This window comes from Cydia strobilella, chromosome 14 (genome assembly GCF_947568885.1).
Source record: "Cydia strobilella chromosome 14, ilCydStro3.1, whole genome shotgun sequence".
NCBI lineage: Eukaryota > Metazoa > Arthropoda > Insecta > Lepidoptera > Tortricidae > Cydia > Cydia strobilella.
Genome location: NC_086054.1, coordinates 1,348,196 through 1,367,370, shown reverse-complemented (window position 1 = coordinate 1,367,370; position 19,175 = coordinate 1,348,196). Strand labels below are relative to the sequence as shown.

Below are 19,175 nucleotides of genomic sequence, written 5' to 3'. Positions count from 1 at the left end.
TCCTGGTACCGATACACACGATCGTGAATTGCTTTGCCGTATAACTTCGAGATAAGTACATTTCAATTGTTTTATGTTTTTTATCAATAACTACTAACTCGTTCAAAATATCCGAAAACTTATATTTAGGACCTTGTGGATTTGAACCAGTGAAATCTATTTTAACTAGGGTCGATCAGTTATGTATACAGATCAGTTATGTAGAGACACTTTTAATGTTAACCAATCCGTTACTGTTAATATGTGGTAATATAGAATACCCAAATAATTTAGACAAAACAGTTTTCCACAACTCCACACAATATACAAAAAATAGTGAATGAACTAATTCGCTTTAGATCGATAGGTTTATTTCGGCGCCGCGCTTCGTGCCAAATTTCCCTCGAGTATACAATTAAATAAACACACACAACACATGCCGTTCCCCATATACATCGCGTGTGTGTGTGTGTGTGTCTGTTTTGTATAAATATCATCTCAATGATCGCATTGTATGCTAGACTATTAATAACTCACACGGTTTTATTTAACCGCGGAAAGTTTATTTCACGGTCGACACTACTGATCAAGTTAAACGATAAACGACACAGATATTTATCACTCGCGTTTTATCACTTATCGCTTATCCGTTTATCAATTTGGGACAAAAATGACTAAGTTTTAGCGTAATAAAAGACATCGCGCCAGATTATAGTAATAAATGACATGCATCTGTCATATATCGGTTTAGTTTTTTTTAGTAAACACTTGTAGATAACAAATGCACTTGACCAACCTAATCTTAATCTTACTACTTTCTAACTGTTGTGAAATTCAGAACGGAAAAGTCAACATTTGCGAGTTCTAGTGCAAACTGATAGCGGTGTTTAACTGTTTACTAGCTACAATTGGGGCATTTTCTATGAAAAGGGACCTTATTGTCGATGGCGCTTACGCCGCACAGCGTCGCGCGGCATTGTATTTAATAATAATAATAACAATAAATATTCTTTATTGCACCACAAAGAAACAAAATTTTTAAAACAGATTTATAATGTAAATAATGGTAGCAACAGGCGGTCTTATCGCTGTGAGCGATCTCTTCCAGACAACCTTAGGGTAGCAGGATATGAAGAACAAAAGTTTTTATAAACAGGTAGTGCACGAAATAATTAGTGTAAATAATCAGACAGTACATATAGTAAATTTTAGATAAATAAATAAATAATATAACACAAATAAATATATAAATATATATATATATATATATATATATATATATATATATATACACATACATACACAATATATACACAGCAGCACATTAAGGAAGAGATAAGTAATGATTTTTAAGTAAGGTTTTAAAACTTTGAAGAGTTTTTGCGCACCTGATATCTAACGGCAGGCTGTTCCACAGCCGTACAGCTCGAAAAGTAAAAGAATCATTGTAGAATTTCGTAGAGGATGGAGGGGGAATAAGTAGATATTTCCGTGAAGGCCTGACGGAGGAGAGATAAAAGAAACGCTCTTTAAGATATGGGGGAGTAGAGGGGTTGAAAAGAACGTTATAAAGAAGAGCAAGAATATGGGAATCTCGACGAAGACGTATAGGGAGCCACTTGAGTTGGGCACGGAAGTTGGAAATATGGTCAAATTTGCGTAGTCCAAATATAAATCTGACACAAACATTTTGCAAGCGCTCAAGTTTATTGAGCTGGTCCTCGGTAAGATCCAAATAACTGATGTCAGCGTAGTCTAATATAGGCAGAAGAAGTGATTGAGAAAGCGCAATTTTGGTGGCGAGTGGCAAGAAGTTACTTAGTCGGCGAAGTGAACCCATTGAAGCAAACATCTTCCTGCTTACCTCGCTAATCTGAGGTATCCAAGATAAAGTACGATCTATTATGATTCCTAGGTTTTTAACTTGATGTGAAAAGGGAATGTGAACACCATCAAACATTACGTCAGGTAGCAGAGAAAAGTCAATCCTAGGAGTTAATTTAGAACTACCTACAATTATCGCTTGGGTTTTACTTGGATTGACCTTAAGTCCATAACGCCTACTCCAGTCTGAGATGTAATCCAAGTCACGATTTATGGAGTTAATAATGATAGGTAGATCGCTAATGGCGCCCTGCGAATAAATTTGGAGGTCGTCGGCATAAAGGTGGTAAGATGAAGAGATACTACTGGTAATTGAATTTATAAAAATAGAAAAAAGAAGAGGAGACAACACGCCACCCTGCGGAACGCCGGCCAGCGTGCTGCACCATGAAGAACGGAGAGAATCAACCTTTACGCGTTGCCGACGATCTTTTAAATAACTAATAAACCAATCAATCACCGCAGGAGATATGTTAAGAGAATGCAGAATCCCGAGTAGCACGTCAAAATCAACCGTGTTAAACGCGTTGCTGAAATCCAACAGGGTTAACACGGTGACCTTTCGGTTATCCATCCCGGCGCGAATGTCGTCGGTGATTTTTACGAGAGCGGTAGTCGTACCATGACCCGAGCGGAAACCGGACTGAAAAGGATTTAGTAGCTGATGCCTATTTAAGAAACATGTTAATTGATGATGCACTAGACGCTCAAGGACTTTGGAAAGGAAAGGGAGGATACAAATTGGGCGATAGTCAGAAAAAGAAGAAGGATTTGTCTTTTTAGGAAGAGGGATTATGTCAGCGTCTTTCCAAAGTGAAGGGAAAAAGCTGCAAGAAATCGAGTAGTTTAGGATGTGGGTAATAATGGGCACAAGGAGATCAAGAAGAGGAAGGATCATGTTACGACTTACGCTATCCGACCCGACGGCATTGGAGGAAATAGCTAAAATATTCTTTTTAACATCACTGTCGGTAAATCGAGTAAAAGAGAAGGAGGGATGGTCAGGAGTTGGGATGTTAGAAAGGTAGTTGAGAGTTTCAGATTTTGTCGGGCCAGAAAAAGCGGCAGAAGTAGAAAAGTGCTGATTCAGTAGATCAAAATCAATATCTGTGCTAATAGAATTTTGTGTAGATTTCCCAACTCCCAATGACCTAAGAAATCTCCAGACTTTTGCAGGATCACCATTCTCGACAGACCTATGGATATAACGCCTCTGGGCATCACGACACACAGTACTACATCTATTTCGTAATGTATGGTACCTGCATTTGTTTTTTTCAGACGGGTTACCTTTATATTTTGACTTAGCCAGATTTTTCTTAGATATCAGTGACTTAATATCCTCAGTCAACCAGGGAGCAGGAACATGCTTTATTTTGATCGGGCGTATCGGAGCATGAATATCGTAGAGCTGAGTAAGAATGGAGTTAAAAAGAAATACTTTTTCATCTACGGTATCCGCCGCCAAGATCACATTCCAATCAGCTGAAAGAGTATCTTCGCGAAGCTTCTCAACATTCATCCGACCAAAACTGCGCTGCAGAAGAACCTTAGGAGACACTTTAGGAGGACGGATTTTATATGAAAGAAACAGAAGATGATGATAGGAAAAGGCGTCCGCAGAGTACTGATTATATCTTGCAACATGATCAGTAGAGGAGACCAGAGTAAGATCCAGAAGCGATGGAGAACAATTTGGAAAGTAATGTGTAGGTTCAGAAGGTAAAATGGTCATGTTGCAAGCATCGACAATAGATTTTAGAGAGTTTGAGCGAAAATCATTTTTGAGTAGGCATGTATTAAAATCGCCCATAATAATATGATGAGTGTAAGATGGTAGAAGATCTTCAAGAAGCTTTTCGAAACAATTAAAGTAGTTAACTCGAAGAGAGGGAGAATAGAAAACGCCAAGAAGGAGTTTTGAGTGAGAGATGCTCAGCTCAAGAAACAAGTACTCTGCGGTGTCAGAAGAAAGTGGTTGAGGCGACATGGTGAGAATAGAGAAAGGAATATGAGAACGGATATATATTGCAACCCCTCCACCTCCGCGACACGCTCGATCATTCCTTACCAAGCAGAAACCTGGCAAGGAATAAGATGTAGAGGGTAAGCAGGGTTTCAACCAAGATTCCGACACGAGAATAGCATCAATTTTACTAGATTCGAATGTCATCAAAAAGTCATTAAAGTGAGCGGGAATGCTTTGCGCGTTTATATGGACTATATTGAGGTTTTTGGGAACGTCAGAAAGTTGTCTGTCAAGTACGTCATAAAGAGGGGGAGGGAGGCTGTAAAAACTCTCATCATCTAAATCAGAGGAAAAGGAAAGAAAATCATCACTATCACTATTAATGCTTAAATTACTGTATTTATATCGGAGCATCGTTTATAATGGCGTAAGCGCCATCGACAATAAGGTCCCTTTTTATAGAAAATACCACAATTTGTTTTACGCTCCTGCCCTGATAAGCGGGAGGAAGGTCGCTAAGCTCTGCACTTTAGTGTCAGTCACGTATTAGGGATATAAAAATATCGATTAAAGAGTTTATAATGTTAACCAGCATGTCTAGTATATGTTATCGCGTCGGCCGTGTCTGCACGTGTCAAATCGCGCGACTTTCGATAAGATATACCAGACGTGCAGACATGTCTAAATATCAGAAGATTCGGAAGGACCAAAAACAAGTGCGAAGTCCAAAAAATAAGACTTCCTGATAATATTATTTTACTAACGTGACAAACTTTAAATTGTTGGCTTCCAGAGAAAATTTCTAGGGTAAACGGTAAAAAATCTTAATTGCGCGATTAAGGCACATTAACGATTAAGAGCATCAACCACAATAGGGTAGTTGTCACATGTTGAATTTTATAACTAAATCTAGTTAAATAGAAAATGAGCAATTTATCACAATAAATTGGAAACTAAAAATATATGGAAAAAAATACAAGACCTCAAAGTTTCGAAAAAAAACCCTTTTTAACTTCAAATAGGAAAAAAATAACAGTACCATTCGATTCCTTACATTTTATTTCAAAAAATAGTGTATGATATTAAAAATCCAACAATCAATAGCAACGCTATAGAAACCTTGCACCACATATTCAATATCTTGTACATATCTGCTCGATGCTCAATTGCTCACCCTTGGACTAGCTACTACATAGTCCTGCCGGTAACAAGCCTGACCAGGAATATATGATCACGCGCCATGTTGCGGAATTTTATTGGAACTAAATTTTTCATACTAAACTGAACTGTCACCACATACATGAGAATAACAGCGCCCTTTTGACAATGATCATATATTTCTGGTCGGGCTTTAGAAGAATTATGACTGGTGAAAATCCAGGGCGATTATATCTTTACTATTGGATTTGCAGCTTACTTTGGAAGGTCGAAATTAATTCCTTTCGTTCCATCCACCAATTTTTTTAATGTATTTATTGACCCCTTTCTTTGTTCTATCATCAGCAAGTTTGGGCGTAATCTCCAACCCGATCGGCGCGCTGCTCGGCGGCATGATGGTAGACGCCGTCGGCCGGCGGTTGCTGCTACAGTCCATAGTTCTACCAAACCTGGTGGGGTGGCTGGTCATCGCGTTCTCCGAGACTTATTTGTTTCTCTGCGTGGGCCGGTTTATCACTGGCTTTACCATTGGTGAGTTCAACACTGCCATTACTTCTCTTTACTTTACTTTCTCTTCTGAAATCTGAAGGCGATCGCTATTTAGCGAAAAGACCGCCGGTTGTTTACTCTCTCTGTACAATTTTCTTGTTTTGACGTGTGCAATAAGTATTTGTTATTGTATTGTACTCATATCGATCCTCGCATAACCGAGCCTTTATATAGATCTTTAAATATGTCATAACTCATAATTTAACGTCACTCTTTTAAATTCCGAAGCTATCCAGACTAAGCTAGTATTGTGTCTATCTACTGTTTTGGTAGCTGCGAGTATCGTTCTTTCTTCATTTCCCTTTAATATTTAACCAATCTTTCTCTTTTCCAGGTATGTCAACAGCCTCCTACATCTACGTGGCGGAGGTCACGACCCCCGAGAAGCGCGGCGTCCTCAGCGCGCTGGGCCCGGGCCTGGTGTCCACCGGCATCTTCGTCATCTACTCCCTTGGGTCCTTCGTGCACTGGCGAAAGGTCGCCGCCATATGCGCCGGCGTCTCTTTACTAACTCCCTTTTTGATGTACTTCGTTCCTGAATCACCGCTCTGGCTAGCTTCCAAGGGACAGATGAAAGAAGCTTACAACTCCATGTTCTGGCTAAGACAGAACAATAGCACAGCGCAGCAGGAGTTAATGGAGTTCACTAAAGACAGAAAACTCGATAGTATGACTTTCAGACAGAAGCTTGCACTATTCAAGCGAAGAAGCGTGTTGAAGCCATTCTGTCTCCTGATAGTCTTCTTTATGTTCCAAGAGATGTCGGGTATATACGTCATATTATACTATGCTGTTGATTTCTTCCACTCAGTCGATACCAGTGTCAATGCCTTCACAGCATCGATCATAGTGGGCGGAGTTCGGGTATTCATGGGAGCTGTGGGTGCTTGTTTAATCAACAGCTTTAGAAGAAAAACTCTAGCAGCAACATCTGGACTGTTATTAGGAGTGACCATGCTTGGAGCCGCTGTGTGTGACACCGTAAATGGTCCTCCGTTATTGAAGCTAGCGTGTGTACTTCTGCACGTATCATTCAGTATGGTTGGTTTCCTTCAACTCCCCTGGATAATGTCTGGAGAGCTTTATCCGCAGGACATAAGAGGGGTTATGTCAGGGGCAACAGCCTGCTGCGCATATGTCTTAATCTTTTTCAACATAAAAACATACCCTCAGTTGGAGAATGTTTTAACCAGTAATGGTACTTTGTACTTGTTTGCGTTTTGCGCGCTGCTGGGAGCGTCATACTGCTTATTGTTCCTCCCGGAGACAAAAGGGAAGTCCTTGACTGAAATTATGAAACAATTCGACGAAGAAAAGAAAGAGATTGACCCTGAAATGGGTAAGCACTATGGGATGGAGGGGCGGCCGGTGCAGAGGCGGCATAGTGCTGGTGCATCAGTATCTTTAGAAAAGAAAAAAGAAATCTTTGCCCCGCGATGGATTCACAAAGATGATGAAAAAATCCCGGGCCATCAGGAATAACTCCTCGCGACCGCTACCCACCTGGTGCTTTCACCCAAAGTTAGCAACTGTAGTTACCAATTTATGAACAATTTTATCATTATGAATGTTATGTGATCAGTATTATAGGTATTTCGAGTGATTTTTAACTATTACATTCCATAGGCTAGGTTTTGTATTCGGTGACGATATTTAAATGTACCTTAATGTTTGTCTAGTTTTAAGGAAATGTTACCAGTCCAGTTCAGCGCTGGAGCGATTTTATTAATTTTATAAGTATTTTTAAGTAATTACCTACTGAGTTTGTACAAAGATTTTATGAGTCCAGGGAAATTTGTTTCCCCGCTGAGAACAAGGAGGGTAATGGTTTTGTTTGGATCCGTAGTGAGTTTTCACTGTGATGAAAGGTGTAGACATACGTCCAAATAAAAATGTGTTGTTTTATACTGGCCGTTTAATATTCTTACTATTAGTTAAAAGTAGTTTTAATTTTCCCTGCTTCAGTTTTTCAATACATAAAGTAGGCAAATAACCATTTTTTTCTTAAGATCAACAAATAAAACCGGACAAGTGCGAGTCGGACTCGCTCACCGAGGGTTCCGTACAAATTTAAGTTTTAGTATTTGTTGTTATAGCGGCAACAGAAATCCATCATCTGTGAAAATTTGAACTGTCTAGCTATCACGGTTCATAAGATACAGCCTGGTGACAGACAGACAGACGGACAGTGGAGTCTTAATTATAGGGTTCCGTTTTTACCCTTTGGGTACGGAAACCTAAAACGAAGTCGCTAGAGCCATCTATCGGCGTAATACACAAGTAGTTACCCAAGAACCTTGACTCTAAAATAAGAATCGAACGAACGAGGCGCAAAAGCCTTTTAGTTCCAGGCGTATCGTGTAGATGGCGTTGCCATATAAATTTTTTCAGATGATCAAAATAAATCATATCGTTAAAATGGCTGTTTACAGGGTTAAATATTCCTTTAATAGTAATTTATAGGATGTACAGTTATAATTATAGATATTACAAAATTGTATTTACACTTTACACAATGATTCAAACAATAGTCGTTGAAAGGGTCGCCCATTAATGAGTTGTATTTTGCAGCAATTAAGTGGTATTTTCATAGAGGTTTGAATTCTTTCGAGTTGAGCTTAAAAATTACTCAATAAAGGACTCGACTATACTTAACCTCTCACTGCATGTAATAAAATGTATATGCTTAAATTTGAACTTTAATAACTGTCACTAGAGTTCAATATCATATCGGTCATAAGTGGCTTAGTACGCGAAAAGATAGATATAACTCCGTAATAGATGGATAAAGTCTAAGGAAAAAACGTGCCTCGAAAATCACGAAAATTTGATTCTCGATCAGATGTCGCTACTACCTTTGGCCTACTCTCGTATAGAGGGCGCTGACGGTTTCGTTTGTTATTTAACAATATTAATGCATATCAGTGAAAGAACATGGGTCAAAATCATAAAAATAATTAATGCAAATAAAAGAATCATTTATCCATATTTAAATACATTTTATCATATTTTTATAAATCTTCATTTTTAGTTTTAAAGTGTATCGATAGATGGCAGTGAATTTACAGTGGTTACAAAATTTACTATGACAGTACCGCTCTATTTTATTATATCCTCTTTGGTATGCGGTAAAGAGTTTTAAAAGACAAGTTTTTTTTAGCGCAGTCTCCTAAAACATCAAAAGGCACATAAAGGGCACTGACCTGGTCTGCGGGATGCCGTACTTGATGCCGACGCCGACGCGAGGCAGGGCTTTGATCACCTTCTTCACCGTCGTCTGATCCGGGAACGCGAAGAATATTGATGCTGGAATGAAATATAAATTCTTGTTAGACTACAGACGAATTCATACTTTAAGGCGGGATTCCACCAGTGTGCGGCACTGTGCGGCACAAGCATTTCTGTACTGAATAGTTGATCCAAAAAGATATGAGATATGCACAGAGAGAGAGATTCACAACTCCAACCAACCGACACTGAGTTGTGAATCAATCTCCGGAAATTACTTAAGAACCTACTCATATTGAGAATTAGATACCTAGAGTAATTAGAAAAGTAATCCTCAAATAGAATAGGATTTATATCACAATATTTATTTTCGATACAAGTGCGGAAAAGACTCCCTGCGGTCGTGTTTTAATTTATCGCCACTCGTTTCGAATTACCTATTTGCACGTGTATCGAACAACGTACATATGGCCCTTTAAACTTTCGACATATGCACAAAAAGTGCACTTTACGCACTAGTGCGAGAAAGTAGCACCATATGTACTGTAATAGTATATTACATACCTAGGGCAGTAAAGATAAATCTCAGAGGACATGTAATCGACAAACATGTGATCTGAGGCTTCCTTATTTACTGGCTGAGGTGTGTATACTATTTTTCTGTTCCACGGAGCCAAATGCGGCAACTTCGAAAGTTAACGCTTTCCGGCCGGAGAGCAGAAATAGTAGATTGTTAACCAAGGGACGAAAGGCACTCATTTCTGCCGAGGTATTTTGGCGCTCGAATGCAGTGAGAGCGGCAATAGTCCGAGGCAGAAATGATGCCTTTCACCCGAGTTAAACACTCTACTTTTCATTTCGAATACGAGGAAAGTAAAATGCATGTATTTTTTTTAAAACATGACTAAGTATACATTTTTATAGTATTTCTTGAGGGTACTTTCAATTAACAATTCAGACAAAAGTATCGTTATTTATGGAATGGAGAGTCAAATATCAAAATGAAAAATTTATTACAAATCCATTTAAACTCAAATTTCAATTGCGTATCGTAAAAAAATTAAAAAAGTCGTACTTCGAACGTAAAATGCTCTAGTGCAGACACGTATCATTTTCTGCGCACCTTTTAGAACAACAATGACCCTCTTTCAGAGCATGAGAAATGAAAATATAATGATTGCACAGAGCTTTCAACTTTTTTACGATCTTAACTACGACTAAAATTCCTGACACATTTATATGGGTCTTAACATCATGGCCGGCCGGAGAGATCCGAGAACGGATATCCCCGCCTTAGGATATCATCTGTCCATATCATGGGCGCACGTCATTCGCTCGTCCGTCCATGCTTTAGGTATGAAATAGTACCAAAAGCCATTTAAGCAGAGTGACTTACTTCTGCTGGCGAGGAACATCTCGATGGCCACATTCTGCAGCAGATAGCGGCGCGAGAAGATGGCGCGAATCTCGCTGAAGTACCATTTTCCGTGGAGGTGCTCGCAGTATTTTAGAACCTGCAACAATAATAAAATGAAATTAGCATTATAACGAAACATATTGAAAGTACTCAAATGTAAATAAAGGTCTTATAGACGGTGCGTGCGACAACTCGCGTAAAACTTTCGTTGCTTTGCCGCCTACTGAGGTAGAGTACGTCGTATGCTAACGCACTGACATTGATGTGATAAAGTGTGGAAGTACCGTAAGAAAAGACAAGTTACAGTGTATTAACGAATTTCACATTTTACTTTCACCTTAGTGTAGCACCTATTTACGATGACATGTCCAACCAAACAGTCTACAATACCTGTCATGCACTTGACGGGACAACACTTGACGTTGTCCGAGCCCGTTATTGCGCACATAAATAACGCTAACGAACTCTTTACGACACCTTTACGATGACACGACGTCATGATTAGTACGAACAGTAACATTTTAAACTCACCATTGGTGAACCTTATTGTCTTTACAAGAAGGGTTACGAATTGTCAGTTAACAGTGTAAACGATCCCAGGGAAAGACGGGAATTCTGTGTTTCTGAGAAAATGAGATGTTGAACGTTTTAATACGTTTTATATCTTTATTTTCGAATCGAATACGTCGTAAAGTTTTTCGAATAATTTCTCGTTTTAAATCGTTCTTAAACACAGACAAGCCAAATTCGAAGCCATTTCAATACCTATTTTACCGTTTAAACAATAGTATTTAAAAATAAGAATGTGTACAAATTTAGCTTTTCATAATTATCATCATTATTTATATCAGTAAAGTGTGCTGTTATCAGTGCAGGAATAAATCATCCTTAAAGCTTTTCTTCGACTCGTTAAATGTGTCGACTCATATTAAGTATTAATTACTCAAAATATGATAAACTATGACTATTAAGAGTATTAAGTACGACGTTCATTTCAAGATCCATTTTTTATGGCACGAAGTTAAGCAAGTTTTGTTTTGGTACCAATTAGGCAAACAAAACAGCATCCCCATATCCATTCAAAGTGTAACACGACCAGTCTTTTGTAATTCAGGTGACAATTATAAACAAAACATCCCTCCGGCCGGCACCCCAGCCTTAATCACAAGGGTAACAACAATGCAAATACGTCCCTAATGCTTTAATAGATGGTACGATAATTCGCATGCGAATTCGATACATTGCGCACTACTAAGGTACAAGCAATACAATCGATCGATCCATCACCGCAATGTAATGAAACTTGTACCTTTCTGTCACCGATGAAATGAGTCCTAAATGCACTAATGCGCCCATTATATGAATTGCGCAACACAGATTGATGGATTGAGTGCGAATGATTCATTAAGTTTTGGCAGTGGTCGTGGGTTCATTCATCGGGTTGTCTTTTAGAAGGCGTGATTGGTTTAAGTGGGTTGGTGATTGAGTGAATTTTTGGTGCCATCTAGTTGAAAAATAATTGTTGAATTATTTCGTAATACTAAAATGAGTGATACAAAAATGCCAGTACTTTGCGATCACTTAGCGAGCAAATCTTGGCTTAGCTTTTTACGATACCTGCGGATAGATATTTAAAAGATGCTAGTCGTTGGAAATAGAGTTTGATGGACATCTTCCCGGTAAGGTAGGTAAAGCCAAAACACGAATTAAACTGACTGACTGATTGACGACCGGTCTGGACTAGTGGGTGAGTGGGTGATTGAGGCCTGTAAATCCGATGGTCCTGGGTTCGAATCCCGGTAAGGGCATTTATTTGTGTGATGAACACAAATATTTGTTCCTGAGTCATGGGTGTTTTCTATGTATATATAAGTATGTATAACCCCTCTGGCGTTGCGGGTGTCCATGGGCGGCGGTAATCGCTTACCATCGGGTGATCCGTCTGCTCCTTTGCCTCCTATTTCATTAAAAAAAATGTATTTATCTATATAAGTATGTATATCGTCGTCGTCGTCGCTTTGCTTAGTTTGGGACTAGGTTGATCTCTGTAAGATGTCCCCTAATATTTCTTTATTTAATTTTATTTCATTATTATACACATTTGAATCGCAATAAAACTTCTCAAATAATGAGTCCCAGCAGATCCCTTTCTCTGCCTACCAGGGGCCCATAAAGGGCGTCGGGTGTAAACGTCCGGTCCAATTGTAACGCAATTTGTCAAGCCCACCCTCGGTGTGTTCCGATTGATGTGCAAGCGCACAGTTTGAGTGCTCGGCGCCAGTATAAGATGATCCTCTAGATTTTATTATCAAAACTTCCGTGAGACCCAAGCCGGCCACTCACGTTTTTAAGTTGAAAATTGCTCGTTTTTTTAATTTTCGTAACAACGAGGTACGGATAGGTTTTCAATCCTTCATAAGCACTAGTCAAAATTTTTACAGTTTCGCAGTATCACAGTCTAAAAATACCGGACTCTTTGAATACCAAAGTAAATCACCAGAGTAGGAAAATGCCAGATTAGGTCACAAGAGTCGTAAAATACCAGACTCACAGAAAAGTCTGAGTCGCATACCGAAGTCGCAATATACCAGGTTTTTTTTTACAAAATTGTGGATTTCTCAGAGATTTATTTTAATACATATTGGTTGTATGCATAGCGTATGTAAAAAAAAATATTATTATTCACAACGACGGGACTTAATCGCGTAAAATAAGTTTTACGCGATTAAGTCCCGTCGTTGTGAATAATAATGAGTAAAAATCGTGAAAGTTTAAATCGGCATAAATAATTATCTTTGTGAGAAGACGCGTTGCATTGGCCAGGCGCCGTTACACTGGTTGCTTTCAGCTATTGGAATGACATAGCATTAACCGCTCAACTCGCGCTGGTGCTCTAATACGAGTGCTGTTTGTTTACGATTCGAAAACTATAAGGGGAAGGGAGGAAAATAAATAAAACACCATCAAAATCACAAAAGAGCAGGCTAGCAATGATTTTCGTTTTGTTGTAGATTAATAGGGGGATTCTGACAAAAATGTTTAGACACTTCAATAATGAAAGATACCTACTAACTAAGGAATAGATAATAGTAACAACGGAATTCGAAAAAGTTTAAAACTATAACAAAGAAGTTGGTTAACTTAATAAAATTATGTAATGGCTCCGCTACACTATGGGCCATCATACTGGTCCACTAAAGATGAGCCAGCGTGTAGACAGGGTAGTGGTGTCGGATGGCTTATGGCGCGGCGGGATGGCGATGGGATGGCCACGGTGTCGGTTTTTCGTCCGCGCATCAAAGGTAGTGGGCCAGCGATGGTGCGTACGCATCTATTACACGTGGCCCATTCCATATAGTGCGTGCTCTCAACCATCGCATGGCCATCTCGCTGGTCCATCGTGTAGAGGAGCCATAAAAGATTACATCTTGTTCGATTGATCACGAACGCTGTAAGTGTAGGTTCATCGGTGTATTTTAAATTCATTATACGTGATATAATCCGTTTACATAGTTTTATTTTACGAGTAACTATCGCAGTACCTAACCGAAGACAATTTGGTTCGAACAAATTATTTTCGTCACTCGATTATATTTTTTTATTAAAGGAGTTCACACGATACTTACATCCGCGACTTTCCCCTTGTCTTCTAATAAGTTCCCATAATTACTGAAGCACAATATTCGCGCTCACGACCTCCCTCACCATGTTAGGTTAGATAGAGCACGGGCAGCACGGCAGATACGCGTCACGCGAGGATTACTGCAGATTATGTTGATATTTAATAATCATACTCCGGGGGTTTTGGGTGCGGGAAGGATTTCGTGTATTTGTAACTTTGTATATTGTCAACAAGTTACCAAACTATTAGAAAAATAGGTAAACCTATTTTGGGCTAATGTACAATTAGTTTGCTTACGCACACAGACGCACCTCGCTGCGAAGCCCTGTTGAAGTTGAAACATCGAAATCTGTGTGTGCAGAATCTGTGTGTGTGTTGGTGAATTGACTCTTTGGTAGCTGCGCACGCAGTGTCATTGTATCTACAACATTCCTGCACCCATAAACCCGGGGTATGGACTATGTTATATGTATTATCCATAATCGTTTTAGTAGATTCTGCAAGTTGCGATCTGATGTGGTTGATTTTATGAAATGTTTAAGAAAAAAAAAATTGGCACATTGACTTTGTAAACTAAAGAGTCTTAACTTATTTCAAAGTGCCCCTTTGAATCGTGAATTTGATAAAATGACAGCAGTTTAGAAGCATATTTTAGAATCCGTCTAAGCTAAGTTTGTATAGCGACTTGAACAGAACAGTTGCCACTCATTATAAACATCATATTTTCATACAAATTTTATATGAATCATGACATTCCAACAGATTATCATTGAAAATGCAATGCAAGAGCACTGTGCTAAACATTAGTAGTATATTAATTTTTAACAAGCAGAAACGTCTGCGATCGATGCTATTAAGCTTAGAATAAATTTAAGTGGAAAAATTACTGCCTTGGGTGAGACTTGAACTCACGGCCTCTGGATCCAGAGGCTGTGAGTTCAAGTCTCACCCAAGGCAGTAATTTTTCCACTTTTAAATTTATTCTAAGCTTATTAGTAGTATATGTCATATTTGTTTACATGTAGCGCACAATGCTATAACATTTCAAACGAGCTGGATAAGAAACATGATCTTTATGCATGTGAACATGCGCGATATTTCTTGCCGCATGCAGCGCAATCAATATCAACAGGACATAAAGAATAGCTGTAGCTTGTGTGTGGCTTTGTAATGTTTTAATATGTATCTTTGTGTGTTATCTGTCGTGGCACCGAATGGGCCCTACGGAAGACCAGCGCTGCAGCTAGCATTATGCTGAGTTGGGTCCATTTCGTGATGCACACTTGATGATCTCTTCTTTTCTTGCTGTTGTTGTCTGTACATGTTCGTACTTGTGTTGTGATCGTCACGAATAAATGTCTTTTATCTTTATCTTTAATAGACACAGCTACAGTTAGGGAACGCGAATTACAGCAGCGTTGCTATATTAGTTTCGGGAAATTAAGTTCAAAACCCTCGCAGTGGCATGGTGTAAATGTAAATAGAACGAACCGCCTTATTGGAGGGAGTTGAACACCATATCGTAAAGATATTTATTCAAGAAAAAGCAAGCAAAATTATTTCCAGCGTACCCAATAGGAATGTTTGATGCACCATCACTGAACTTTCGCGATTACAGTTTGTCAAACTTGACCTTGTCCAAAGCTGATTTTCCAAAGTTGATCCAGTAAAGGATACAGGAGAGGCAAGCACGTACTGCTCACCTTTAGAGTTAGTAAAAGTCGCCTAGCCTTTCATAGACGGCATACACCAGAGAATTTGGGAAGGGTACCGCTGTGGCCGGATGGCCTAGTGGTCAGGACGTTAGCCGCGAAAGCTGAAGACGCCGGTTCAATTCCCGCCGCCACGTGGACTTGGTCACTTTTTATTAAGTGTGTCATCTATTTCAGTTTATACAGCTGATCTTTAGAGTAAGAACTTGTTAGTTTTTTATTCTTGCTTACATACACAAATCACCATTTGAAGCATGATCTCGATGCATGCAAACATGTGCAACATTGTACGCTGCATGCATCACAATCAATAACAACAGGAGATAATGAATGGCAACAGTTAGGAAACGAATTGGAACAGTGTTGCTAACGGCTGCCGGTCATGCCATCGGCACAGTGTAAATATAAACCGCATACCACTCATAGACAATTAATCTTGTCGAACCCATTTTAACGCTTCTTTCAAGAACTATACTTTTTTTTAGCATTAGAAAAAGGTAAACAATCTTGATGACTTTTTATTGAAACACGCTCTTTAAAAATCAGTACTTAACAAAACCAAATCAACAGAAATCAAAACCGAAATCGAAGGTGTTTTCAAATCAGTACAAAAGCAAAATAATGTAAATGATCGTATATGATTTATAATTGTTACATATTTGCCGTGACTGACTAAAGTGTTTTTTAATAAAAAGACATGTCAAGATCGCTTACCTTCTAATGCTAAAAAAACGGAGTATAAGTTCAACTGCGTTTACATACTTATACAAGTGGCATACAGCTTGGTTGCTTAGCTCATAATGAAGAGTGAAATAAATATAATTGTGATCTTAATGAACGTAACGCTGCGCTGACGTAACTTGATGAAGCAAGTTATGTCAACTCTAGACTCTAGATCATCAGGAAATCGCTAGTGTGTACATCCCTGTGCTGGGCACGGGCCTCCTTCATTGTACAGTCGCCATCAGATATATCGGAGCGGCCGAGGTGTTTAAAATTATCTGAACACGCACTTAACGCCTTGACAATAGAGACGTGTTCAGATATTTGTGTGCACCTTGGCCACTCCGATATATCTGATGGCGACTGTCCAAGCCAGTTTAAAGAGTTCTTTATACTTATATTGAGGAATTAACATAATGTCTTTAAATTTGTTCGCAAATGCATGTAAATTTTCTCACGATAGTTTTCCTTCACGGAAAAGGTATCGGTAGTTTTTTTTAACTTATTTGCACAAGCCAGAGTTCGAATTCATCTCCAGTTTGGAAGCCGTCAGCCACCAACCCTAGCATCAAGTTAAAATACTGTTGATATCTAAACCTTGGTAGGCGCGGGAGCATGCGAAACAGCACGTGCACAATGGCGGGTTTTTCATACCTGCCTGATTTATCGCGCTTTTCTGGAGATTTGATTAATCGTACTGCATTAGCTATCTGAGACGGCTACTCTAATTTATTGTGATTGTTATGTGGTATAGATAACAAAACAATACTAATGCTCTCAATAATAGAAATACATTTAAAAGTAGAGGCACATCACGGGTGGTAAAGAGAGGTGTTTAGATTTTTGGTTTGACAAGTTTTATTACTGATATTTTCTTAGTTCACATACTTATAAGGACATGAGAAGTTTAGACGCGGTTTTAAAAACCCATCACAAAATGAGATATTCGAGTCTTGCAATGTTCAGCTGTTTGTAAAGGGGCTCACTGACTATCATTTCGCCGGACGATATCGGCCTGTCAGTTGTTCGGAACTGTCAAACTTTTGTTCTAACTGACGGGCCGATATCGTCCGGCGGACTGATAGTCAGTGGGCCCCTTAAGAGTCTTCAGCCAAGCTAGTAGTAGAAGGGTCTTAAATTTCACTAGACTTATATTGACTGGGATATGGACCGTGATTACCTTTTGTATTGATTTCGAGCTCCCGATATTTCGACGCAGTTACATGCATCTTGTTCACGGGAAACTGAAGATAGCGGGTGGGTGTCAAAGTTGTGTAGACAGCGCTCGGTCTATCCTCATTCGTGCGCGTCGGCTGCGTTTGCTTTCAACTTTCAACATTACCACCGGTCGCGTTCACACAAAACGTCGCTTTTTCAGATCGTGGCTTCAGATCAAAACTTAAATAATGTATGGAAATGATCACGTGACTTTTAGTAGGTACCATCTGACATCCCGACTAGTGATGGGTCGTTACCAGTAACTTACTCAAAAGTGGGAATATTCCCGGTAATGCTACCAGTAACATTACCCAGATCGGTAACATTGAGTAACTTTGAAAAAATTATTAGAATTGTATATGTTTTTTTCGTGTTAAATACTTAAGAAAATAATAATGCTATTATTTACAGTCATAAAACAGTCAGGGAATCTCTGAGAGAGTAAATTCCCAATGTTACCGGTAACATTCCCAATATTACCAGGTATTTTTCCAAAGTTACTGGGAACATTACTATCTGGAAATAATGATTAAAAGTGAAGACTGGAAATAAAGTAAAAGAAAATATGTGTATAAATCAGTTTAATTATTAGAATAAACCAATCAACATCTAAATATATAAAAGAAGAAACTGACTGACTGACTGACTGACTGCCTGACTGACATATCAACAAACAACCCAAACCGCTGGTTCTAGAGATTCCAAATTTGGCACGTAGGTTTCTTATAAGGTGCACTAAGAAATGATTTTTTCAAAATTCACCCCCCAAGGGGGTTAAATGGGGGTTCAAAGTTTGTATGGGGAAACAAGATTAGTTAGACTATTATATTCGAAACTTCACAGCAGTATTCCTAACGATAAATGAATAAACACGTGTTACAGGTTTTTTTTGCAAATTCCCCCCTAATAGGGGGAAATGTGGTGACAAAGTCTGAAAATCAACATGGGTATTGTTTCTATAGTTTATCGGGTTGCTAATTAGGAAAACAAGAACGATTTTAAAATCCAACGTGACGGACGTGACAAACCATCTCCCCTGTTGGGGTGCAATGGGGTTGAAATGTCTAAATATCAATATGGGTGTCGTTTTTATGGTTTTTTGGGACGTTAATTACGAAAATCGCATCGATTTTGAAATTGAATAATGTGCTCATGAAAATTCTTGAAAGTACTCGTATTTGTGCCAAATTGCAATTCAAACGGTCCAGTAGTTTCGGAGCAAATCGGTTGTAACAGACGGACCAACAGACAGCCACACGTGATCCTATAAGGGTTCTAATTTTGCTTTTGAGGTATGGAGACCCGCGTTATCTAATAGATTTTTAAATTTGATTTGGTGCCATCTCGATCGTCGTCAATCGGTACCTAGGCGAGTGCGGGTGGCGCGGCGGGACGGACGGGGCGGAAGGAGTAAGTCATCGGGAAACTTCCTGCATCCGTAATGAGTACATTCAAGGTGCTACAAGAAGGTGGTTGTCTGTTTGCTTCTTATAAGTTTAGGTTTCCATTCTAAGTAAAATGCAAAACATCGTAAGTACATATATATGTATTCTACCTACGAACCATATACTATATAAACCATCTTTTGTAAGTAGTTATAAAACCATATTTTCTCCTTCCCCTGCCTCCCACGCACCCTGTACATTAGACAAAACGACATAGATTCTTAAATCACGCGGGCGAAGCCGCGGGCAAAAGCTAGTTTTGTATAACGTT

The 19,175-nt window shown here is 39.0% G+C and overlaps 2 protein-coding genes across 3 annotated transcripts in view; one reads left to right on the top strand and one right to left on the bottom strand.

Moving 5' to 3' along the window:
* Positions 1-7,444, top strand: part of LOC134747033 (facilitated trehalose transporter Tret1-2 homolog) — a 37,029-nt gene extending 29,585 nt beyond the window's left edge. For both annotated transcript variants that reach the window (XM_063681588.1, XM_063681589.1), the window contains exons 4-5: positions 5,336-5,521; positions 5,874-7,444. In XM_063681588.1, coding sequence (XP_063537658.1) covers positions 5,336-5,521; positions 5,874-7,021 — 1,334 coding nt within the window. In that variant the 3' untranslated portion in view covers positions 7,022-7,444. The remainder of the gene's footprint in view (positions 1-5,335; positions 5,522-5,873) is intronic.
* The window catches only part of LOC134747409 (neurobeachin-like), a 951,208-nt gene that overhangs the window by 75,241 nt on the left and 856,792 nt on the right, over positions 1-19,175 (bottom strand). The window contains exons 40-41 of the mRNA XM_063682033.1: positions 10,164-10,281; positions 8,743-8,845 (exon numbers count right to left, since the gene is read on the bottom strand). Of these exons, the coding sequence (XP_063538103.1) occupies positions 8,743-8,845; positions 10,164-10,281 (221 nt within the window). The remainder of the gene's footprint in view (positions 1-8,742; positions 8,846-10,163; positions 10,282-19,175) is intronic.